This window comes from Cynocephalus volans, chromosome 4 (genome assembly GCF_027409185.1).
Source record: "Cynocephalus volans isolate mCynVol1 chromosome 4, mCynVol1.pri, whole genome shotgun sequence".
Lineage (NCBI taxonomy): Eukaryota > Metazoa > Chordata > Mammalia > Dermoptera > Cynocephalidae > Cynocephalus > Cynocephalus volans.
The window spans coordinates 72,400,227-72,422,216 of NC_084463.1; the positions used below are offsets into that span (position 1 = coordinate 72,400,227).

The window sequence follows — 21,990 nt, forward strand, 5'->3', positions numbered from 1 at the left end:
CTGTACTTATAGGATAAATTTACTGGGTGTCAAAAGTCTAAGCTCTATTCCTGGCTTGGCCACTTATTAGCTGCATGGTTTTGAGCAAATCACTTCGACCTTCCAGACCTCATTTTTCTCTCTAGAGTTCTTCAATTCTCTCATCTGAAATCTGGCTGAACTATGCCTCACACTTCCTTGCTAGGCTCGCCAGTCATGACTGTGTGGGCCTCACTCCTGGCCACGCTACCCAGGCTGCCCCTGCTGGGTGTCATGGCTCTCGCCCCAATGCCCAGGAAGCACCAGTAGCCCTCCTCATGCCTGGGAGGAGGCATGCCTCTTACCAAAGAGAGCTTGTCAGTATTAGCCTGGATTGTTCAGCAGCCATGGGGATTGAATAAGTGGTTTGGGAAACCAGTCGCCATTTATACTTTAGCCCAAAGGAAAAAACTACTCCGCTGTAGCCAAAAGTAACAAGTCTCTTCTTTCCTGGATGCTGATTCTGGGGAATAAAGAGAGCTCTAGGAGTCCAGCTTACTCGGGCTTTGGGGTGTTCCTTCCGGAAAAAAAAAAAAGGATCATCTGACTTTTCAATCAGCCTGGCCTTTACTCCAATTGTCCCAATCAAGGGAGGCTTCTCAGACTGGCAACTCATCAGAAACAGCTGGACAAATGCCAGCAACAGACAGTTCCTCAGGCACACTGTAAACATTGTAAAAAAGGTGTGAAGTGCTTATCAAACACGGGTGGCATTTTGGTCAATTTTAAAAAGCATAAAGCCAATTGGAGAAATGAGGTCAATTCTCACTAGAGATGAAATAACAGAATTGCCAGCATTCTCTTGTACTTATTTTAAACGAGTCTTTGGGTAGGACCAGGGATTTTTTTATTTTAACCACAGAGAGATATGTTTTAATGGGATTTGACCTGAATTTAAAAATAATGAAGTGACAAATCTTTTAAATCCATGTTGTGCATTTAGGACTTGCATGTTTCTTTTGGTTTCTTTTGGATTTGCTCTTAATCTTAAAGGAGTTTGTGGACTGGTCTTGTTAATTTGTGGAGTTTCCTGGGTGTTGCTTAGAGTTTAATGAGAGCAAACACACTCTAGCATTGCCCATTGAGTTCACCCTCCAAATCAGCTGTCCTTCATGCCCACACAGGTTTAACAGGGCAGCAACCTTTTTTTGGGTTGGGCAGGAACTTTTCTTGGTGATCTCCGCTTAGCCAACACATTCACATACCCCTCGTCACAAAGCAGCTAGAACAATCATTTAAGCACATCATTCCCTTACTTAAAGCCCTCCACTTTCCCTCCAGTGCTATCAGGATTGAATTCTATACCCTCAGCCTGGCTGCAAGGCTGAGTCGGCCCCTGTCTACTTCATGCTCCAGTCATCCCACCCTCTTTTCATTTGTTTTTAAGTTTCTTCAGGGCTGATCTCAAGGAAAACTCCTTGCCCCAGCCCCCAGCCAGCCACCTTTCCCTCCTGCTCTAGGTCCTGGCTTAAACGTCTCCTCTGAGAAGCCTCCCCTTACTTCCCCAACCAGGTTAGGTCTCTTTACACATTCTCATGGCTCCCCAACTCTTTATTGGTAACAATGGTCACAATCATAGTTCAATAACTGGGAAATATTTCAGGTGGGCCTCCCTTGGGTGAGGAAGCTCCATGAGGGCAGGCGTGTTCTGACTTGTTCACTGCTACAACTCCACACCCTGCAGTTTCTTATACCTGCTAGGTGCTCTGTTTACTAAGTAAAATCAGTTTCTCCTATATGGGTCTGCTTACTCTCTGAAGACCACTGGTATGTTTTACTCTCCCTCCACAAATTCATTTATTTTCTTTCTGACATGATTCAGTCACCTCTTAAATTGAGGGGCTTGACACAATTCCTTCAGGACAGACCTCTCTCTGGAGGAATGAATTGTGACGGGTCAACTCTGTGCCACTCAGCTCCTGTTGCCATGGTGATGCCTCCCACAGGCAGTCATCTCTGAGATTTTCAGGAACTTGTCTTAACATCCCAGCACCCTTCTCTGCCAGCACAGTACTATTGGTGAATCTGGTCTTTCTGTTGCCACTGGTCTCCAGTGAGCCACACAGGAGCAGGGTTAAACTGAGGAAGTACTTCAGGATTCTTTTGAAGTATCACACATCTCTCTCAGTACAGATACCACATCTCTACTCAGAGTGAACAGTGAAGAGTGAATTTTTGCATTAGCACATATGGAGTCTTTCTGACCCTTGCTGACCTTGGCACACAATGCATATATTGGATTCTGGAAACTTATGCTTCTATTTTCTGACCAATGGAATGTGCACTTCCTCTGGTGGTCATGATACTTTCAATTTCTTGTTTGAGGTCTGTTTACCCACTAGACCATGAACTCCTCAAGTGCAGAGATCATACTTTTTTGGCATTGTATTTCTAGGCCTGTCCCACTGCTTGGCATATGGTGGGGGTTCAAATATTTATTGGAATTGAAAAGTGCCTAGCACACAGTGATACATATATGACTAAACAGAAAATCTAGGTTGGTAAAGGCTTTCCTATCACTTCAGTTTTGTTCAGGCCTTTCAATTGGTCCACTCCTGTTCAATGACCCCAGAATGGGCTCACAGTCCAAAGCCTTTTGAGTAGCTGCTCTTGGTGGCCTCGTGAGTTTAGATTTTCTATAGTTTTTCTTTACTTGAGGTAAGTTTCACAAGTCACAAATCTGCCCAGACAGCAGCTTTCCTGATTTTTCTCTCTGTACAATAAATTGCACAAAATTATCTCCATTTTATAATACCCACCATGTGGGTAGATGGGTCTGATTATACTATTTGGGAAACCAATTTAGTTATCTTAGAAATCATCACCTTCTCTCTTATCTTCCATTGCCAGGTAGGAGGGAAAAAACAAAAAAGACTCATAATATTCTGGGAACAAATTAGAGGTACCCTGAGTTCACTGTTAATGTTTGGAAATGTGTATGGAGATATCTTTTATTTTTTTCTGTATTTCTGTGTTCAGCCCATTCTTGTTACCCTTTGGGTAAGTTCAATCATAATTTCTTTAAGATCTGAGGTAATAAGTAGCCCATAATTTTTGATAGTATTGTTCTCTAGTTTAACAGACCTTCAAAGGCCTCCACTGCTCTTTGGATACTCATATTTCTTACCTGGGAATTCAAGCCATAGGCAGCATATGGTGGTAACAGGTCAGATTCTGGAGCCAACTCTTCAAATTTACTACTCAGATATGTGACCTCTACGCCAGTTTTTTTAATCTGCAGAACTGGATAGCACCTACCTCACTGGGTTCTGGCCTGTCAAGAATTTTAACTACACGAGGGCGGGGATTTTTGTCTGTTTTGTTCCCAGAGGCTAGAATTGTGCCCGGCACATATTAGACAGTCTAATATTTGTTGTATGAGTTAATCCACTACATATTTACAGCTCAGCCAAATGGAAATACTCCCCACTCCCCAAATATTCTTAGTTTTCCTGCCTCGTGCTCTTTCTTCTGATACTGACCACTTCTGGCTGGATTAGTCACAACCACTCAATGCCCAGCTTATAGAGCACCTGTGTAAGGACTTTCCTAATTGTCCCAGAAAGAAGTAATCTTCCTGCAGACTATGCTCTCACGCTACACTAAGTGAACTATACACTTCAGCACTTAACAGTCTTATCTTCCTCCTTGAGGAAGTCACCATACCATTTATTGCTCAAGACTAGAATTTACCTGGCAGTGTACAGATGATTTTTAAAAATGAGGCTGGCTGGTTAGTTTAGTTGGTTAGAGTGTGGTACTGATAACAACAAGGTCCAGGGTTTGATCCCTATAACCAGCCAGCTGCCATTAAAAAGAGAGAAAGAAAAAAAAAAAAAAGACAGGAAATTTAAACTACTAGAGCACTCTAATTGTTGTGGCAATCTTCCAAGAATTTCCTCTGTGTGGACAGCAAAGTCTTACTTGCAGTGAGGCCAAAGGTAAGGAAGCTCAGAACCGAGAAATAAAGGCAATTTTGAGCTCAATGAATATGGTTAGCTTGTAGACAGGAAACATTTCCAAGGTATGGGCTATACCCTCAACTTCTACTACTTATATCACAGCCATAGTGCATGATTTGGACCTATGTTTGAGGGCACCTAGTTAGGAATGGTAACAGTAATACCTACTACATCTTACAAGAATGGGTATGATCACATAAGGTAATATGTGACAGTGTGATAATTATAGATTAAAATATTCATTGTTATTGAAAAATAATATACTTATATAAGACTGGGAAGGGGTAGGTTTCTTGGTGTGCACACCAGGGACAGAGCAAGGCAGAGCCTCACGCATCTATGAAGATACCCTGAGTAGACCTACTCAAGTTTGAAGGACTATTTTGAATTTCAATAATAATATGTCTCTAAACAAGATGATACTGAGAAAGATCATGGTGATCTTAAAAAATATTATCACTTTAAAAAAATGTTAACAGTCTACTAGGTTGTTCTTACAACACTTTGTTTTGGTTCTCATAGCCAGTGTCTAAGATGGTGTAAATTGTAACATTTTTATATTACCCATGATGGAAAAGTCTCAGCGACTTCAAGTCCCACAGTAAGTGATGGCAGTGGGACATCATCTTGATTGGAATAATCTGCTTTTCAATTTGCCATATTCAGCAGGACAGAACAACAAAACTATGAGAACATTGGAAATGTTCAGGCCTTGAGAATTTTGCTTCAGTGAATTTGGAAGACAGATAGGGATTTTGTCAATAGAGCAAATCAGTATCAAATTTCCTAAACAATATCCCAAATTTGGCCAGTGCTTGCTACTCCATTCAAGATCAAAGATGTGCCCTCACAGGAGAGCTCTGAGCTGGTTGTTAACACACACACACCCAATGAATCATCAGCTGTTTTTTGGGCAGTACATGGGCTCATGTTGGCCTTCTGAAAATCCCATAGCAGAATTCCACAGAAATTCCTTTGGCCTAGAATGTAGAACTATTGTTCAATGGTTTGGATTGTAAAAGAACAACTAAATCTCAAGTTCACAGTCTCCTCTGGGCAGTCCCAGTGAGATTATTTTAACGGGCTCAAAAGATTTATTGGTCCTCTGAGAGGAAGCACATCAGGCAAATGCCCTCCTTTCAGAAGATAACACACATGTAGTTCTTGCTGTGTGACTTCTAGTTACCCTAGTGGTCTGGCTGTTCCTAAACATGAGTCTTTGTATCTCTCATAAAATCTAAGGTCTTAAATTCATAGTCACTCCAGTGATCAGAGTCTCATATAGTTGTGATCATCTGAGCATCATTTAGATGCTGGTGACCCCCCCATTAGATGCCTCTGTTGAACTCTGGCAGCAGATAAGTTTCTCTGTTAATCAGTAGAAAGAAGTGCTTAAATACAAGTTGTTACAAGGTTCCCTGAAGGAGGAAAAATGATCTTCAGCCAGGTTTCCCAATGGCTACATCACTCTGTTGGTTCCTTTTACTAAGAATTAAGTCCTGTCCACTCACTTGAGTGCAAGCAAACCAATACCAATTTCACAAAGTTACAGTAACTCTAGCTTTTAAGTTTCACTTAAAAAAAAAAAAACAAAGTTTCATGTACCAGAGCAGTTGTTTAGGAATTTTACATAGGTAGACTCTTTGCCTGAAGTTTTCCAAATAGCGTTTTGAATAACACTGATGCTTCATTTTTTTTTTTTTTTTAAACTTCTGATAGAATCATAGCAGCCTAGAAGTCAGGTCACTTAGTTTGGGAGTTTTGTTTCCTGTTAAAAATATGGCAGATTTTAAAATTCAGAGTATCTTTTCAATATCATCTTTTTCTGCTAGTGTCTTGATTCCGCAACTGTTTTTAATGTGTGACAATATTAAGTCTGCCAGTCTAAGGCTATGTTAATTGTTAAGAAATTATCAATTTTACTCATATCAGAGCTTTCTGTATTTAGACAATAGAGCAAAACGTATTCTACTTGTGATGTGGAAAAAATGGTAGTACTAAAAGTCACAGATTTCTCATCTGATTTTTAATTCAATAATTAAACTTTAAATCAGAAAAGACTTTATCACAAGTTTCTCATGACTGAAATAAAGAGACTAAATGCCAACAGTTTTAAGTTGGATAGAAACGACATGGCAGACACCCTGTCAGAACCACCATCGATTCCAACAGCATTAGTGAATGCAGAACCCTGGAGCCAAAGGAGAGCAAGCAGCACATGAATTTAAAGCCAGGCTTTCAGTACAATTAACGGTTGCTAGGACCAGAAAAGGTCTGGTTGCTGTTAGAGAAGCTAAGAAAATGTGACTGGGTCCTTGGGGTTGCTCTTCTTTTGCAACCTTAACTGTCAACAAATGGAAATTGGGGGAATTAAACGTAACCCACCAGACTACTGATGACTCCTGTAATAAATACCCAGGTTTTCTATTATTATTATTTATTGTTCTTTATTTCTCTCTCTAGAAGACTATTTTCCTGTTTATTCCAGCTGGGCAATTCATTTCCTGAGCTACTGAACTTTAATTTTGGGTCTAAGGAAAATATGTAAATTACTCAATGTCAGGTTCTAAAAGACTGTGATACTGGGCTTCAAGTCATCCAACATAAAGTACACCACCCCTTGGAGCAACTCCTCAGTAAGAGGAACAATGTCTACAGACACAAGGTATGGTTTTGAGCTAAGAGGTATTACCATTATATTTTACACTAGATAAAGGAAACAATCAACTTCAAGATCCACAAAATTAGTGTTCTACTAATGTGAAGAAATTATACATAGTAAACCATAAAAAGCTTTCAGATTTGCCTCACCAAAACTGATATGTATCAATAACTGAAGATATTATACACACACACAAACACAAAAATAAATAATTTTCAAAGACAATCAAATCTACTTCTTATTCAGAGTTCAGGACCTAAAACTTAAATCTGCAAATGTTTTTATTTACTAAAACAATAAGTAACATTTTCCACTAATATAAGTGTTCTAATTTGAAGACCATGAGAGAATATTTTGGAGATAAAACCAAAGGCCATTTTGAAAGACAGTACCACGTTCTTCTTAGTTTCTTCTGTGCTGTTACACATAGTAATGTCATTTAAGAATAAAGGAGACACAATTACCCTTAGGCACTATCACTGATGGGGATGGTGTATGCGAAGAGTACAGAACATAAAGTTCAAAGAATTATATTCATACCTCAAAAGTTCCAGATGTCATGTGTAACTTTAAGAAGCAAAATGAACCTTAAGTTTAATGTGTCTACCAGTTACTACTGTAATCACCTTTTATTTCCAGTACTTGTTCTATAGGAAGACCATGAAGAAGCCAAAAGCAGTTTTAAGCACTATCAATTGTTAAAAACAACAAAGAAGAGTTTAAGGAAAGAATATATTTGAACCACATAAACAAACTGAAAGGTATTACATAAGAAAAAATGTAACAATTTATATAAGTACCTAACATATGAGCATGCTCTTAATCTAAAACAAAAAACAAAGAAAAAGGTAACATTGATATTATATATATATTTGACAAGTGTGCATTAAAGAATTCTCTAGTATAAAACATTTAAAACGTGGAGAATACTTTTTCAAGATACAGAAAACAATTGTTAAGATAGACACACCCACAATTCTTATAAAAACATGCTTGCGAAGATAAAATTAATCTGAGCACTCATTTCTCAGATGTATAAAAGCTATGAAAATTGTTAATCACTGAAGACTGCTTCCCACTTTTGCACTGTTTGAGTTTCAACACTGATTGGTATAAATTCTGAATTACACAATTAATTACTGTTATTTTTCAGTCTTTCTGCCATGTTCCATATAGAATGCATCTATTTAATATGAATGCCTAAAACAGCAACATTATTTGTATCATAGTCACTTCCTTATGTTTGTTTTTCTTTTTTTAAAAAAGGCACTATATTTAGAAAATAGTTATTACATCAAACAGTGCTTTGGAAGAATTGAAACTCTAAAACAATGTGCTCCCAGCCATAAGTAGATCTAACAAGCCCTAACTGAAAATAACACAAATGTAAAGAGCTGATAAATTTAAAGATTATAAAATTGGTTTATTGTAAAAGCAATTCAAGAATACCCAGTTAAAATCTTATCCCAATGCTACCCAATACAACCAAGAAGTAGTTAAACACTTTTACATTAGGAACAAGAACATAAAACAAGAAAGACCACATTGAGGCTATGATTCAAACTCAAAAAGAGAAAGGACTCTCAGGTCTCCTTCAGGTCAGTATAGAGGGTGTGATAACATCAAAGCACTGTGTCAGGTACCACAGTGCTGCCACAACATTGAGGTATAACTGGGCAAGATAAAGTCGAGGGGAAACGAAGATCTCCATATTCTTGTTTGGTGGGTGTACTTAAGTGATTGAAATTTTAGGAACAACTGCCTTTATTGGCAGTAAGATGCAATACAAGTCTTTATTGAAGAGAAATAAGTTTGTACAGTTCTCTATCAAGGTCCCACTACATCTTCACAACCCCTCCCCACTTTCCCACCCTCCCTGTAAGCTAAAGCTACTCTGCTGATATATAAGATGCAATCTTAATTTGTGGCTTACTGGCAAATTGTAGGCACTCCTTCCAAGTAGCTTTGATCTTCTGCACGTTAAAAAAAAAAAAAGAAAAGAAAAAAGAAACATGCTTTATCATCCACATACTCAATTTTGCATTCTAAGTAGAATTTCATTATTACTCTAAAACTCAATGCATCTGCACAGTGGCTATTTCCCCCCAGACTTAATTCAAGATTTAATCTTTCTGCTGTATTCTTAATAAAAGCCTTAGAGTAAATTATTACAAATGATCGACCTATGAATCATTATATACAACACAGTGATTGCATTTTTTTGAGCACTGAAAGTACTTAAAATAAAACTTCCTACTTCCAACTTTGCACTCCTCCAAATCAAAGGGCCAAAATACTTAGATTTTGTAAATGAAAAAAAAAAAAAAATCTATCTTCCCAAACTGAGGCTTTTCATAGCAGCTTTAGCCAGGAAAAGAGATTTTATGTTTGTTATAAACCCTTGAAAATAAGGGCTTATTCTACAAACATTGAAAGACCCTTAAATCACAGAAGTGCTTAGCCGGTGCCACTATAATTCACAACCAACTCATTACTTCATAGCTTATATTGAAGAGTTAATTCATGCTCATTTTGTTCCTTTAAAAAATACTCTTTGGAAACCATTATCATTCCTGTAGACACATACTCTAGTTATATCTCTTCCTGTAAAAATAAAGGTATAATCATGATTATCTCTATTTCTTTGCTAAATTCAGCTACCAATATACATTTATTAATCTGATCAATTTACCAGCTAACTCATGACCTTACAGTATTCTACATACTATCCAGAGTCAATTTTCAGCATACAGATGTAGGAGCATGTCTTATAAGTCGAAACAATCTTGTAGGCAATATTTCAATCTAGTATCTAATGTGTTCATTACAAATGGGAACTGACGTACTAGAATTTACTTCCAAAACTAAGGTGAAAGTAAACTTCCAAAGCTAAAGGAAGGTAAACCACTATAAAGCTTACTTCTGTCATGTACATTTTGAACCTACTAAGTGATTTCCCATCAAAACTCAAAATTAGTCCAAAGGAGTCCAAGAGGGAAAATAAAGCCATTTCTTTTTTGCTCCTTTCCAATTCATCAGATAATATTTATTGTGTGCCCAGAAGGCAGAAAATACTCCTCTAAGCACTATCCATAGTAATAGCCCTTTCTAGAACATTAATCTACCCCAAACATCTGCAGATTGCCCCAACCAGATTTAAACTACCTGTGAAATATAAACTACTAGTTGTGTATTTTAAATGCATACATTCAAAGCTACCATTTTAAAAATAAATTGGAAAGTATGGAAACCATAAAAAAAAAAAAAAAAGATACATTCCACTATCACACTATTAAAAACATTGTAAGTGTGTGTGTATATATATAGAGAGAACAGATAATCAAGATTTAAATAAAATGGTAAAAAAACAAGAAATATAGATTTTACCAAAAAAACTATAATAATTGTCCCAAGCTACAACTATAAACAGATTCACTAATATGATAATTTGCCTAGGTTCCAACAAAACCAACCAACCGAAAAAAGGGGGAAAAAAACACCCACAAAAATATCCACCAAAACCTATACTAGAGTATGTGGCAATAATTAATATATTTCTATGGAAATTGTCTCATGCCTTATAAGCTCCTAAAACAAAATCAAGGTCACTATGTGACCAATGATAGCACTAGGAGGGAAAAAAAAAAACACTGAAAGTAAAACAGTCTTCAGCCTTGGTTTTAGCTATCTCTTCGAATCAGGATTAAGTACTTAATATCAGATACAACATTTTTGGCTTGTCAGACCAGTAAGTCATGTTTTTCCACTTGCCAAAGGCAGCTGAAGAAACAATTGCTTGAACAAACTAAATGCTGTGACATGAAGCATTGGACTTCCAAGTCTGAGTATTTAGTTACAATGACTGGTGAACATCTAACTGGGCAAAAGGAATGGCATCCATCATCAAAACAGGCTCACTTCCCCCAGCCCCCAAAATGAACAGTAGTTACAATAGCAAAAGAAACAAAAAAGGTTTTTTTTGTTTGTTTGTTTTTGATTCTTTAGAGCCAACTGTGAAAGAAGTCAGCAATATATTAACAGCAGCAATGGACAAGGAAGAGCAAAATAGTGGATGAAAGAATCTTGCTGGACGTTTGTTCATCTTTTTCTGTTTTAGCCAGAAAATTGCAACTGGCTTATTTGGAAATTTCAGGTATGTATGTCTTATCTCCTTAGATCCTTCACAGATTTAGAATTCAGTCTACCTGAGGGCTCTATAACCATGTAAGAAAGCTTTCTTTATCTAGCTTGGTGGCAGCCAAAACAGACTCCATGTCATTAAGGATGTCAGAACTCAAAGCTTCTTGCAGGCTTGGCATCAACTCCTCTCCTTCTATGTTCATTCCATCTCCTTCCAGTGTTCCAAGGTCCACATTTGTCCCAGGAATGGCTTCTAGGTAGTCTGGGAAACGGTTCTGCTGTGAGGGCAGGGTACTTTGGTTGATAGTATCACCTAGTTGGAACAGAGAAGAGAGAGATAATAAGGTCCTTTTTGAAAAGCTAACATCAGAGCTGTATCACATGAGCTTACAGAAGTGCATAAAGAAAAGCACTCCTGACTGACCTGAACTGATGCCGTGTTTATTTTAGGCCAAACAACCCACAGATAACAAAATGACAATGCCAAGTTTACTTTTGCATCAACATTTGTTCAGATATTCAACCAACAACTTGACTGCTTCTTATTATGTGCTGAGCACTGAAGGGGGTCATTAAAAAAAAAAAATCCCTTAAAACATTATATGCAGCAGGTGGAGAAAGAACAAGTACACTTTACAACAGCATCACTACTCTACTGTCTTCCAGATATGCACCACCATTATAACATTAAACATAAAATGAATGGTATAGACTACCTTTCCCTTACATACACTTTGGGGAACACTACTATGAAATAAAAGGATGGCATGAATACTCTATTCTGCTCTTGGAGATTCACACTCATAATAGCAAAACAAGCCTTCCAGAAGTCCTTAAATAAATAAATCTTCCAAGCCTTGAACCATAGATTGGATGCCCCCGCTCCAACCTCAGTGAGGCTTAATCCCCACTGTAACTGCTGAAGGTGGGAAATCCTATTATGATAATTGAAAGGTGGAGCCTTGAAGAGGTGATTAGATTCTATGACCTTGCAGTAGTGAATAGATTGATAATGGTGGTCAGGGGCATGGCTCTGAGGGCATTAAAAAAAGTGTGAATGAGGAGTTTAGACTCTCTGCTCTGCCGTTTTCGCAATGTGATACCCTGCCGTCACAGAAGTCACCACCAAAGAAAGCCTTCACCAGATGTGTTCCTTGGACTTTGGACTTCCAGCCGCTGAAACTGTAAGCAATAAATTTTGTTTTCTTATAAATCACCCAGATGCAAGTATTTTGTTATAAGCAATAGAAACGGACTAATACACCTTGTTTCTATGTTTCCCAAACTTACGTGGCCACAGAATCTTTTTTGTGTATAACATTAACATTCCTCAGAGCTTCAATAGATCATGTTTTCAGAAAAACTAATATAAACCATCAAGGGTATAGGGGTTTAGAGAAGAGAGAAATAGATTACAGAAGTAAGGAAAGGTGGTATGCATGAGATGGATATGAAGTGGCTCCCAAGGATAATTTAAAATCTAGTTAAGCAGAGAGGAAGGGGTGGTGTAGATTCCAGGAAGCATCAAAGCCATGAGGTGGATGAGCGCAGGCACAAAAGACTTACCAAATGCTTTCAGAAGAGAAGCAGTCAGCTAAAGTGCTAGTTAGCTAGACAAATGCTCCATTTTCCTGCCAATTCATGTAATCTAACAGTTGTCAACTACAGGAAAATGGTCACCAAGTAAGCCACAGGATAAGTGGTTCCTTAATTACCCCCATGAGTCAGGTATTTCTTAGTTCTTGCAAGACCTCTTCAATCATTCTAACAATGAAGTAGGTGGGCCCTACCACCTAGCCATTCTCAGCTTTCCTGGGCCTCATAACAACTAAGTTGGACCAAAACCCCTCATAGGCAGACAATGAATGACACAGAGAAATTTCTTTCTAACATGCTAAAATAAATCATATCAGTTTTAATCAGAGAGCTAAGATATCCAATCCATGATATTTAAAAACCAGGAATAAAATTAAATTACTAACATCATGTAGAAACAAAGCAGGCTCAATCTGAATTGAAGTTTACAGAATTATAATTGGTTTTCTTCTGAATAATCTTTGCTCACAATGGCTTACTAGACCTGGTGATAATATGACTATATCTGATTGAGAGACAGGTTACTAAGAGGAATAAGGAATACCAACCTGTATCCATCTCATCAACGCTGTTCAGGAAGTCATCTGGGGTTCGAGGGACACTGTAGCTGCTCATGCTTAGTCCACTGTCTGTACTCTCATCTCGAGAATGGTAGGTGCCACTACAAAAAATGACAGTTAAAGACCAATACAAAAATTAAAAAATCAATTCAAGGCAAAAAAGAAATAACTGCTGAGTACTAACATGATTCTCAAAGAGAATTAGTGAAAATTCCAGCTCTGCAATGTCTGAAACAAGCACCCTCCTTCAAGGCCATACGTAACCCTTGTGCTATAAAGTGAAATAGACAAGTTAATCCTAATTGAAGCTGGCAGCTCTAAGGGGCCAACATCTCTCCTAAGGCTCTGTGCTTGCTGGCAGTAAGGAAAAAAGACCCAGTTAGTTTTCCTAGCTGACAGAAAATTCTCCACAATACCATTTGAATCTAGGGGGGGATACACATAGCTCACTTGTTCTAAGGTCTCAATTCCCCAAGTGGTGGTAGTAGCAGATGTAGAGAGGTCAAAACACAAACTCTAGGTGGGCGGTAATGCAGGTCTGTACTAGACTCATGTTAAATTCCTAGCTCTCATGTAGAGAACTTAAGCCAAGGAAAAATCAACCCAACATAAATAACCAGAATTCCTTTTTGGACTGGGCCAAAATAGATAAGTCACTGCTGGGCCAAAATAGATAAGTCACTGCCGATAAGATAAGAATTCGTAGCTTGATCTCCTTGCTTCTGTTTAGGGGGGAAAAAAACCCAAACACCTCAGCAAAAGATAGGAGGCCTTATAACTCCAGTTGAAGGAAAGATTAAAAAAACAAACAAACAAACAAAAACTACAAGGTACATCCCTTGAGAGAAAAACGTGAGTCAAGACAGATTTTTACTTTATGCTAAAAGAAATATAAACCAGATTTATATTCAGGTATGGGAAATATCCTCAGATCATTATTTTCATAAATAGAACACTTTACTAAGGTAGTAGCAAATAGATATCAGCTGGCACTGACTGTAAAATTTGGAGTTCTCTTAATTCTAGAAAATCTTATGGAAAAGTGTAAAATCAAGGCAACTGTTATTCTCAGTGGTATGTGAATATGAATGTGAAATTTAACTTTCCTCACAGCTTAGAAATCTAAGCAGCTGTTTAACTCAAATGTTAAAAAACAAAAACAACTAAGCTTTAAAAACAAGCTTTAACAATTGCTCAAGATTAATAACTCGGTAACCCAAATTTTTTCCCTTAATTACTCAATTCTTTTGCCTTGTCCTCTCCCTCTCACTCTGTATATTGCAACCACCGTTTTATTCCAAGCTTCTGCCAGGTTTTGGCAAGATTAAAAAGCCTCACATAGATGAAGGAAACACAAATTTGCCTCTGAGACCATTAGTATACAATGTAGCCATGTATGAGAAGGTTGTGGTTTGTTTATATTTTTCCTGCCCTGATCTGGGACAAGGGCCTGACCCTATTTATCAGTATTCCCACTGCTAAGCATGGAACACACATCAGACACTGGAGTTAGTTACAGAATAGCTGAATTTACAGAGTTGTATAGAGTTCATTCCAAACCACAGGGGAAGCACATTGGATGTTCCTGGGCCTTTTTCCTGCAGAACGCCACCTCCTGCAGCACCTACTGATTCAATAAACATTCAGTGAGCATCTGCTACTTTATGATAGGAATTAGACTAGACTGAGGATACAGAGGTTAACAACCCCCACCCCCCCACCCCTACCACCTACAAATGATACTTCTGAGAGGCTCCCCACTTTGAGGAAGGAAAAGAAAAAATATAGTAATGAATCATATACAAGGGCTACATGAGCTGTGTGCAAAGACTGCTTTCAGAACAAAGAAGAGGGAGCTTGAAAAGTGCAGGGGAAAGGTTTCATGGAGGGAAATACCTGAGCTAGTATTGAATAATCTCAGACTGAAAGGAAGGTAAGAGGATGTTGTAATACTAGGAAGAGTCAGCTTCATGGCAAATTAGGGGAACAAGTCTTCAGAGCTTGAGGAATGTGTATAAATCTGTAAGCAATGGTTTTTTTTTTTTTTTTAAGTCAGATGTATGCTTTAGAAACTGGGGTATAACAGAGAACAAACAGGATGCTGCCCTTAGACTAATAACATTGATTATCTGCCACTCTGTGATCTTACCAGAAAATAGGACCTCAAACTGTAGCCCAGTTCTCGTCAAAAGTTTTAAGAAAGCATCTTCATAAATGACTGTCAGAAAGATATGAAGCCTATCAGTTTTATCCCTGGATTAATATAGGCCTTCAATGGGATTGGTACTGAAATTATATTGATCTGAAATTTTCCTTGTGGAGAAAAAAAAAAAGTTCTGTGGCTATGACCTTTCCTAATTAGTCTCAGTTTAAATTCAGAACTATAATCTTGTATAAATACACTCAGTTTTAGACAGAACTTTAAACTGTGTGTGTCAGAAGAGTAAATACAAACTTAAACTACATTTTAGATGACCTTCAAAATCAAACCTCCCAACTAGGCTACCAGCACTAATCTTAAGAGCAAATGATGGGAAATTCTATTGTACTAAATATTTTTAGGATAAGATATCTTGTTTTTCCTTAAAGTTTTCAATTCAATTGGTGAGAACTATAAAGGAGTGGTATAATAGCTTTCCTAAACGAAAATACCTTTAAATATTGTTAAAAGTGTGTTGTTTAAAATTGGTTAGGGGCCGGCCCGTGGCTCACTCAGTAGAGTGCGGTGCTGATAACACCAAGGCCCCGGGTTCGGATCCCATATAGGGATGGCCGGTTCGCTCACTGGCTGAGTGTGGTGCTGACAACACCAAGTCAAGGGTTAAGATCCCCTTACCGGTCATCTTTTAAAAAAAATAAAAATAAAAAAAATAAAATAAAATTGGTTAGAAAAATGATTGAGAGCACAAAGTATTCCCATATTTTAAAAAAATTTAAACTCCATAGATATTTTATAATCTAGAAGAATGAATTTTAGTCGAATCTTAATTTCAAATAGCTTTCTAGGCAAAGAATAGGACCTGTTTCAGCTTGCAGTTTTCAAACATAGCAGTTTACATAATATTGCAATCTGCTTGAAACCCAAGATTTGTGGTAGCTCACAAAGAAGCACCCTTACCTTAAGCGATATTATTTTCAAATACTGCAATTAATCTTAATGCATATTTTGAAAGAGGCACAACCTTACATTTTATTTCCTTGAACTATAGCCCTTAAGAACATGAGGCCTTATAGTGCTGCTGGGTAAAACCTCTCAGATTGAACAGCTATGTGGAAAATTCCTTCCAATGCAATCCTATGTAGGATTAAGATGCAGTTCACTTGCTTTCACATAAAAAGGCATTCACATGTTCTTTCATGAGCCTGTAATTTTAAGCAACTGTTAGTCAACGGTATAGGCAGAAGCAAACACGCTGTGACTTTGAGTAAGTACTCCCTCTACAAGTCTGAACAACTCATTTCCTCTCATAGGAGATGGTTTTTAATCTTCAACTTTTGTTGTACTTGCCATTTGTGCAGAGATTCATTTACAGCTATGGTTTTTGGCCCACACAGATGTTCAAAACAGCCTATCACAAGCATGAAAGCAGAATGACCTTAAAGCTATGATCTTTTTCAGATAATGGCCAGTAGCAACTCTTACCAACCTGTTAAGAAAGGGATCTGAGCTATTGGTTGTCATTGTTCTCAATTCCTGAGACATCCCGGGAGAAGATACTGGATTTTGAGTCCCACCATCCTGCTCCAGTGTTGGTAACTGGCTACGGAGAGCTAATTCCTAAACAAAAACAAAAACAAAAACAAAACACACGAACACAAACACATTTATCATTAAGTTTAAAGAAATAAAATGCAAATTAAAGTAACTGTGTATCTATTTTAAATTTATTATATTTCCCAATCAGAATGACAAAGTTTTTCTAATTCAAGTGATTGATAATTAAGTTACATAAATTGAAAGTTTGTCTAGTTATATCAACCCCTCCCCCCACACATAATTTGATACTTAGTTTCATTTTGTTATTTTCCTTCCTCTGGCAGATACTCCCAAATTCTCCTTTGGGGTAGAATGACAAGTATGATCTTTAACAATATAACTCTCAACGTTTATTTTTATTCACCAACTATCATATGGTTTTGTGTGTTCTGCACCAGCAATAAAAACAAAGGAGGAAGAACATCATTTGATGATTTACTTACTATAAGACACCAATCCTCCCATCCACCCCTAACACTGTTTTACATTTTGCTCTTAAGTGTCTCACTTGATTTCAGGTTTTTTTTTTTTAATCTTGAGCTGTATAACAGAGAGAGAGGAAAAAAGAGTAAAAACATGACCCCAAAGTTTTTCCACCATAACCATAATATTTAAAATTGGGTAAAATATCTTCAGGGATATACAACAATTTCTCGGCAGGATTTCTACCTAGAAAACTGAGCAAGGGCTATGGGCTGCTACTCTGATGGTTCCAGGAGGCCCAGCTCAACAGGCTTCCAAACATCCTGGGCCTCAGTCTTTGCCCAAGACCTTGAGGCGGGTTCATCTCACTCCGACCAACCCCTAACACCTTCATTACTACCCTGTTCCTTCTCTCTCCTTTTCATTTGTTCACTGTTCCTTATCTTCCTAAGAATTTTCACTATACCTCTCTAGTTCTCATAAACATTATTTCTGCCTGAGCAACAGCTTCCTTTCTTTCCACTTTTTGGTTTGATTTAAAATATGGTTTTTTATCACAAAGGACACTGCCCCACCCACCCCACACCACTTCAGCAGCTTTCCTGAGCCAAGTCTGCTCCCTGAGGCATAGCCCCACCATCTCCAGCCCACTCACCCCCATAATCACCGCAGGACCCGGAGGTGTCGAAATATTCTCCTAGCTCTACACTGCTATTTCTGGACTACGATTTCTTTCCCTCATGCAAAAACCACTTCTTTCTATTCAGGTTTATGCCTTCTGGATATACCATCCTTTATTTTTTTTATTTTTTTATTTTTTTGTCTTTTTCGTGACCGGCACTCAGCCAGTGAGTGCACCGGTCATTCCTATATAGGATCCGAACCCGCGGCGGGAGCGTTGCTGCGCTCCCAGCGCAGCACTCTACCGAGTGCGCCACGGGCTCGGCCCCAATATACCATCCTTTAAACCAGGGTTTCTTAACCAGCGGACAATGAGAAAATTCAGAGGGTCTCTGAACTTGAATGAGGAAAAAAGTTTACGCCTTAATTTTTGCTAATCTCTAAGTTAAATTTTGCATTTTCTTCAATTATGAATATGGGCAACAAACAGTAGTATTTACTGTACTTCTGACTTTTCATCAATATAAGATACAGATATCTTCTTGTGACATCATAGTTGTTACAAATATCTTAAAATACCTCTTATGATCATTAGTATTTCAATATGCTATTTATACAATAAAGCACAAGTCACCACAAATTTTTATTTACTATTTTGATAACTGTATCAATAACAATTCCTTTTCTTGTAATTCTATACATTTTATCCTATACATCAAAAACCCCCAATATTCTGAGAAGGGATCCACAGACTCAGCCGAATGCCTAAGTAGTATACACCCTCTCCCACACCAGGTTAATTGCTTCTTGTACACACATAATAACCCAGTTTTGAAATTCCTGATCTCTTTTAAATTGCAAGGGTACTGACCTCTTCACCATTGTATTTCAGTCATTAACTCTCTCAGTCACATCCTGGAACTGGCTTAGAAATTTCTCTCCCAGAAATCTTCCATCCATTTATCCCACTTTCTGGCCACATTTTTTCTTTCCACCCAGTTCCTGCAGGACCTCACTTCCACCCTACAAGCCCTCCAACCTCAGAGACTCTAGACCCTTCTCTAGTTATTATTCCAGCTTACTGACTCCCTTCCAGTTTCTTATTTCTTCCTCAGTGCCTACAAGCTTTCATTATTGATCATTTGAAATATGCATGAGCACCTTTCAGATTCCTCTTGTACATATAATTTTATCTCAGCCCAGCAAATCCTAACCCTAAATCAATGCTAAAATGTGTTTGCTTCATTTTTATATTGAGATTGATAAGAAATGTTAAGGAAAAACCACAAAAATATCCAGAATGTTATTACAAATTAAGTCTTCAGTCTTGGTTAGGCTCTGAGTACCATACACTGATAAAAAAAAAATTTTTTTATCCTTGGTCTGTTCTTTTTCACATCCTCATGGCCACTACTGTGAATATGGCACAGTCTCTCAAGCCCCTATTTTGTCAAGTCTATTTCCACCTCTCTCCCATTTAAATAAGAACAGTGAAGTCATCTGTCACAATCTACAATTTTCTGGCTCCTCCTGTCACCTCTCCCTGCTCCCCTCGAAGGTATCTTCACTCACACTCATCTTTATAACTTTTCTTCTAGTGTCAGAAAATGAATTTGTTTTCCCTCCTCCTGTTAAAGGCTAACCTACTTTCCCAGTGCTTCTGGGGATCCCTTCCATTTGTTTTCTCTGTATCCTCTTATCTTTGACCCCTTCTACTCTCATCTTGCAAAATGACAAGTAACTTTAGAACAATGATAGTCCACTCCCTGCAGGTCGGTAGGAAGACACATTGTTGTAGTACCATGCCTTTCCACTTGTGGTTCCTGTCTAGAACACTCTTCTTTCTTCCCTATTATTTAAGACCTGGTGATGACACCTCCTTAGGTAACTCTCCATAATGATCCCACCTCCATTTTGAGACTGGATTAGACACACAGATATCATTTCTTTAACACCCTCAGCATACGGAACATAATCATAGCACTTATTATACAATATTATTTCTTTATTTCTTCTGTGCCCCTTAAGGGCAGAGTGAATGACTAGATCGTTTTGGAGCATGAAACAATCACTTCTAATACAGTCAGCTCTCTGTATTGGTGCATTCCACATCTGTGGATTCAAGGACACGGACAGATGGTTGCATCTGTACTGAATACGCACAGACCTTTTTTCCTTGTCATTAGTCCCTAAACAATACAGTATAACAACTATTTACATTGCATTTACGTCATATTAGATATTATAAATATAGAAATGGTTTAAAGTGTACAGGAAGATGTGCCTAGTTATACACAAATACTATACCATTTTATTTTATTTTTTCCCGAGGGTATTTGCTTTATTGTTATTCTTTAACCTGTACATATACTTTTTTTAAAACATGCTCTTCAATATGTAAGAAATATTTCACAATGTAACAAGCTGAGAAAAGATTCTAAGCAACTTCTTGACTCAGGTCTTTACAATGAGGGTGTCTTCTAGACTAGACGTTGGCTCTCCCCCTCTTCCTACTACACCATTTTATATAAGAGATTTGAGAATCTGCCGATTTTGGTATCCGAGGGAGATCCTGACCCAATCTCCCACAGATACCAAGGGATGACTGTACTTTGAAGAATCTAAATTGCTCTTAAAATAGGAGGATGCAATTAGCAATAAACTTTACAACAAATAAAATTATAGGCTCTGGATGATGCTGATGCCTAGGGTTGTGTTGACAAAGCTGTGGTTCTTTCAAACAACAGGAGTGTTTGCAAATATCCTGAAGACCCTCATTTGCTTTTTGTCAAAGAAGGCATGCTCCCGTTTCTGTTTGTTTATTTCTGAACTCCTTGCAACACAAAGCAAGTACATGACCCTAACCTGTCAATCGTTACTGAAACACCTGAAATGGTTTTCATTTTCACATTCTTTTTATAACTTTTTACTTTAGCTTTTTAAAGTTAGTTTCCACTTTTTCGATTGTGCAGATCAGACTCTCCATGTCTTTTCCACTTTGAATTTTGCCACTATGCTTGCTCAAAGCTGTCAAAACTTTACTTTTTGCTTCATTTAACATCTGAATTTCTGCCAGCAGGTACGAAGAACCTACCATCCAGATTTACAAGAAAGTTAACTTAAGAGATGTGAATAAATAAGGCAAATCATTCCAAGTTACCTAAGGAGATATTCAAAGCCTTGAAGGGCTAGGGAAACCCTCTTTTCATCAAACCTCTATTTGAGCCATGATTAAGAGTAAGTAACCTAAGGATTCACCTAAACTGAACTTGTCAGGATCAACAAAAAAAGGCTGCTTTATTTACGGTGGTGGCTGGAAGGTGTTAGCATTATTAATCAAATAAGGAAAAATATGGCACGGAAACAAACAATGTGACAAAGACAATGATACAAATAATATACACATAGATTATAGACACCATACTGAGTTTTGAAATTTCTAGTTATAGCAAATAGAACAGGATTGATAGACACTCAAAGTACTTTTTAAACAGCTTTACTGATGTTTAATTGATGCCCAATAAATTACACATGAAGTGGACAATTTGATGAGTTTTGAAATATATGTATACCTGTGAAACTACCATTACAATCAAGATAATCACCCCCAAAATTTTCTCCGGCTACTTCCCACCTCCCCTACTCCCACCCTCAGAAATTAATGATCTACTTTTTTTTTGCACTGTAGATTAGTTGGTATTTTATAAAATTTTCTATAAATGGAATCATTGCATATATTCTAGCACAGTTTTAAGATTCATTCACATTGTATCAATAGTTTACTACTTTTTATTACTAAGTCAGCCCTCCACATCCATGGGCTCTACATCCATGGATTCAACCAACTGTGGATTGAAAATATTCTTTAAAAAATAATTCCACAAAGCCCCAAAACATGAAATTTGAATTTGGCACATGACGTGAACTACTTTTGCATTGTATACACGCAAATGCTGGCATTGTATTAAGTATTACAAGTAATCTAGGCATGATTTAAAGTATATTGGAGCCATATGCATAGGTTATACGCAAATACTAAGCCATTTTATAAAAGGGACTTGAACATCCTCAGATTTTAGTATCTGAGGAGGGTCCTGGAAGCAATCCCCTATGGATAACAAGGGATAGTTGTATTCCATTGTATAGATATACTATAATTTTTATCTGTTGATAAGACGTTTGGGCTGTTTCTAAATTTTGGCTTTGTGTAGATACTTTCAATTCTCTTGGATACCTCCCAAATTTAAAAAG

General features: G+C 37.6%; 1 protein-coding gene across 9 annotated transcripts in view; it reads right to left on the reverse strand.

Annotated features, from left to right (window-relative positions):
* Nucleotides 1–8,044: 8,044 nt before the first annotated feature.
* YAP1 (Yes1 associated transcriptional regulator) overlaps nt 8,045–21,990 on the reverse strand; it is a 112,577-nt gene continuing 98,631 nt past the window's right edge. For 8 of the 9 annotated variants that reach the window (XM_063093551.1, XM_063093555.1, XM_063093553.1 and 5 more), the window contains 3 exons: nt 16,586–16,716; nt 12,927–13,039; nt 8,045–11,095 (listed from right to left, as the gene is read on the reverse strand). In XM_063093551.1, coding sequence (XP_062949621.1) covers nt 10,857–11,095; nt 12,927–13,039; nt 16,586–16,716 — 483 coding nt within the window. In that variant the 3' untranslated portion in view covers nt 8,045–10,856. The remainder of the gene's footprint in view (nt 11,096–12,926; nt 13,040–16,585; nt 16,717–21,990) is intronic. The other variant, XM_063093552.1, reaches the window with a different exon arrangement.